The sequence below is a fragment of the Equus quagga genome, chromosome 1 (genome assembly GCF_021613505.1).
Source record: "Equus quagga isolate Etosha38 chromosome 1, UCLA_HA_Equagga_1.0, whole genome shotgun sequence".
Lineage (NCBI taxonomy): Eukaryota > Metazoa > Chordata > Mammalia > Perissodactyla > Equidae > Equus > Equus quagga.
This window is the reverse complement of record NC_060267.1, coordinates 13570066-13573091: the sequence shown is the minus strand read 5'-3', so window position 1 is coordinate 13573091 and position 3026 is coordinate 13570066. Positions and strand designations below refer to the sequence as shown.

Genomic DNA, 3026 nt, shown 5'->3' with positions numbered 1-3026 from the left:
GTTTCTGGTGTTCATCCCCTCGCAGAAGGGACATTATCAGTGAAAGTTTGTTTTCTTTCCTTTTTCTTTGTTTCTTTTCTTTTTTCATTGGCAAGTGCACTGTTACTTGCTTCCAAGCTCAAAGTTCTTCAATTTAGGAATGTTTTCTTCAATTGTCCCCTTGATTAAAATTCTAATATCCATTCACTTTCATAGTTCCTTATTTTTTCCTATTTCTGCTGGTTGGATATCCTTGATATTTTCTTAAATCATTCAGTTAGCCTTGTGTTGATGTAAATAGCTGTCTGATTTCACCAGCATTTAAAATATGGTGTTCCAATTAGTTCTTATGCATCTATCCTAATTTTGCAATTCATAATAAGTGGCATTATGTTTAAATTTGTTTTATTTAAATGTCTGCCTTTCAATTGAAGTTCTCTCATGACTAAATATAAATAGGTAATACATCTTCTCAATGATTGGAAAGATGTTTCCATTTCTTCAATTCTGATTATTCCCAAACTCCCGTTGAGTTTCCCGTTGAGTTTCACATTGTTGTTTTTATTATTTTAACATACTTGGGATGCCTTACGTGGTTTAATTTATTTATAATACATATTTTCTGTTTTTATTTGATTCTTAGATTTATGGTATTAATTTTGATAACTTTGTTATAGAGGAAGAGACTTTTATATTTCACAATGAGGGAAAACACCATGTGTGAATTTGGTTTGAAGAAAGAAGAAAGAGTTTGATTCAAGTGAGATTAAGAGTCAGCGTTAAATGTTTTTGAACAGATTAATCAACTACATTATAGGTACAAAGCAATGAAATAAGTTAGAAGCTGTAGATAAATATTTAGAGGACTTTCTTCTCTCATTTTACTCTGATTTAACAAAACTTTGATTTCTTTGAGAGAAATGTAATCCTCTTTATAGAGTCATAAAAAGCTTGCTTCACTTGCTTATTCCTTAAGGTGTAAATGAAGGGGTTCAACAAGGGAGCAACAGAAGTAGTGAGCACTGAAACACCTTTATTTATGGCCACCTGGTCCTTTGCCGAGGGCTTGACATAGATGAAGATGCAGCTTCCATAGGCGATGGAAACCACAATCATGTGGGATGAGCAGGTAGAAAAGGCCTTTCTTCTTTGTTGGACCGAAGGGAATCTCAGGATTGTCCGGATGATGTATGTGCAGGACAGCAGCACACACTCTAGGGTGATGATGAGTGCAGATACAGCCACGAGGGTAATCATTGGTTCTATTACCCAGGTGTCTGAGCATGAGATCTTTAGGAGGGGTGCCGCATCACAGCCAAAATGGTCAATGGCATTGGAGTCACAGAATTCCAGCTGGAGACCCAAGCTAAGGGGTGGGAGAATGATCATCAAGCCAGAGACCCAACAGCAGACAACGAATAAGGTGCACACCCTATTGTTCATGATGGTCATGTAATGAAGGGGTTTACAGATAGCAACGTACCGATCATAGGACATGGCTGCCAGGAGAAAAAACTCTGTTGCTCCAAAGAAAATGACAAAAAATATTTGACTTGCACAAGCATTATAGGTAATGGTATTTTCCCCAGTTGATATACTGTACAGAAATCTAGGAATGCAGACGGTGGTAAATGAGACTTCTAAGAAGGAAAAATTTCTGAGGAACAAGTACATAGGCGTTTTAAGATGGGAGTCCACCAGAGTGAGGGTGATAATAATCAGGTTACCTGTTACACTCAACGTGTAGGTGAGAAATAGAAAGATAAAAATCAAGATTTGCAGTAGTGGGTCTTCTGTCAGTCCCAGCAGGATAAAAGTTGTTATTACTGTGTGGTTTCTCATCACTGCCTTATGAAATCTATTCAGTCGTCATGTGAAAAATTAAGAGATTTTATGAGGAGGTAGATATTCAAATTCTGTAGCACGAGATTGCTAGAAAAGCCAAGCAAACCGGTTCACATTTATTTCCTCTTTTAACAGCATGATCAATATTGCCACTTTTCCAACAGCCTTCCTGAATTTTATAAGTATGAGCAGTACTTTATTCCTTCAGCATTCATGTTGTAGTAAAACAATCCATCTTTTTCTCAGATCATTCTTTCCCCATCAAAATTGAAGAATGTAGTTGATTGTAATTCATTACATGAATTGGATTTAAAAGTAAGTTGAGGAAAAAAGAATTATGTTGCTTCATGTGTACTTAAACGTCCTTTATCTGAGACAAATCCTAGATATAGGACATATCCAGGTGACTGAGAGGATGAATTCCTTTCAATTGTTGCTGTCAAAGCATTTTTTTTTAAGGGCAAGATGCATTTCCCTTGGAAAACAAACAAACACCAATGACAACCAAACACAACACTGGATCCTGAGATTTTCCTTTGGCTTTTTATCCTTTTCTGTTTGTATCCCTTATGCTTAATACATAGATGGTTTGATGTACAACTATTTTATCTATAATGTGCAAAAATATTATGCTCAAGATATTTACAGGAGGAATATCCTAATATACATTCATATTGCATTTCAGTTAACTGACTGCGGTCCCATTTCTCTCAAAGTCATTTAGGCTTAAACTTCATGTAATTCCGCTGAATATAGTCTTCCAGGCTGTGCCTTTTTTCATTATGTTTTTAATTCCTTTGAAAATATACTAGTGTTTCCACCTTCTCATCTTACCCCTATCAGTTTAACTTTAAGCCTTTGCAATATGACTTTCACTTCCAACCCCCTACTGCTTTCCAACACCTAGGAAAACTTCAGTGTTGAAACCAATGGCCAATTTTTTTGAAGAAGAAGATTAGCCTTGGGCTAACATCTTCTGCCAATCCTCCTCTTTTTTCTAAGTAAGATAGTCCCTGAGCTAACATCTATGCCCATCCTACTCTATTTTATATCTGGGACACCTGTCCCAGTGTGGCTTGATAAGCTGTGTGTAGGTCTGTGCCCAGAATTTGAACCGGTAAACCCCAGACCACCGAAGTGGAGCACACTAACTTAATCGCTGTGCCACCAGGCTGGCCCCACCAATGGCCAATTTTTATAGT

General features: G+C 36.9%; 1 protein-coding gene across 1 annotated transcript; it reads right to left on the bottom strand.

Annotated features, from left to right (window-relative positions):
• Positions 1 to 870: 870 nt before the first annotated feature.
• Positions 871 to 1824, bottom strand: LOC124250975 (olfactory receptor 6C2). The gene has a single exon (XM_046683350.1). The coding sequence runs from the start codon at positions 1819 to 1821 to the stop codon at positions 871 to 873; it is 951 nt and encodes a 316-aa protein (XP_046539306.1). The 5' UTR covers positions 1822 to 1824.
• Between the last annotated feature and the right edge of the window lie 1202 nt (positions 1825 to 3026).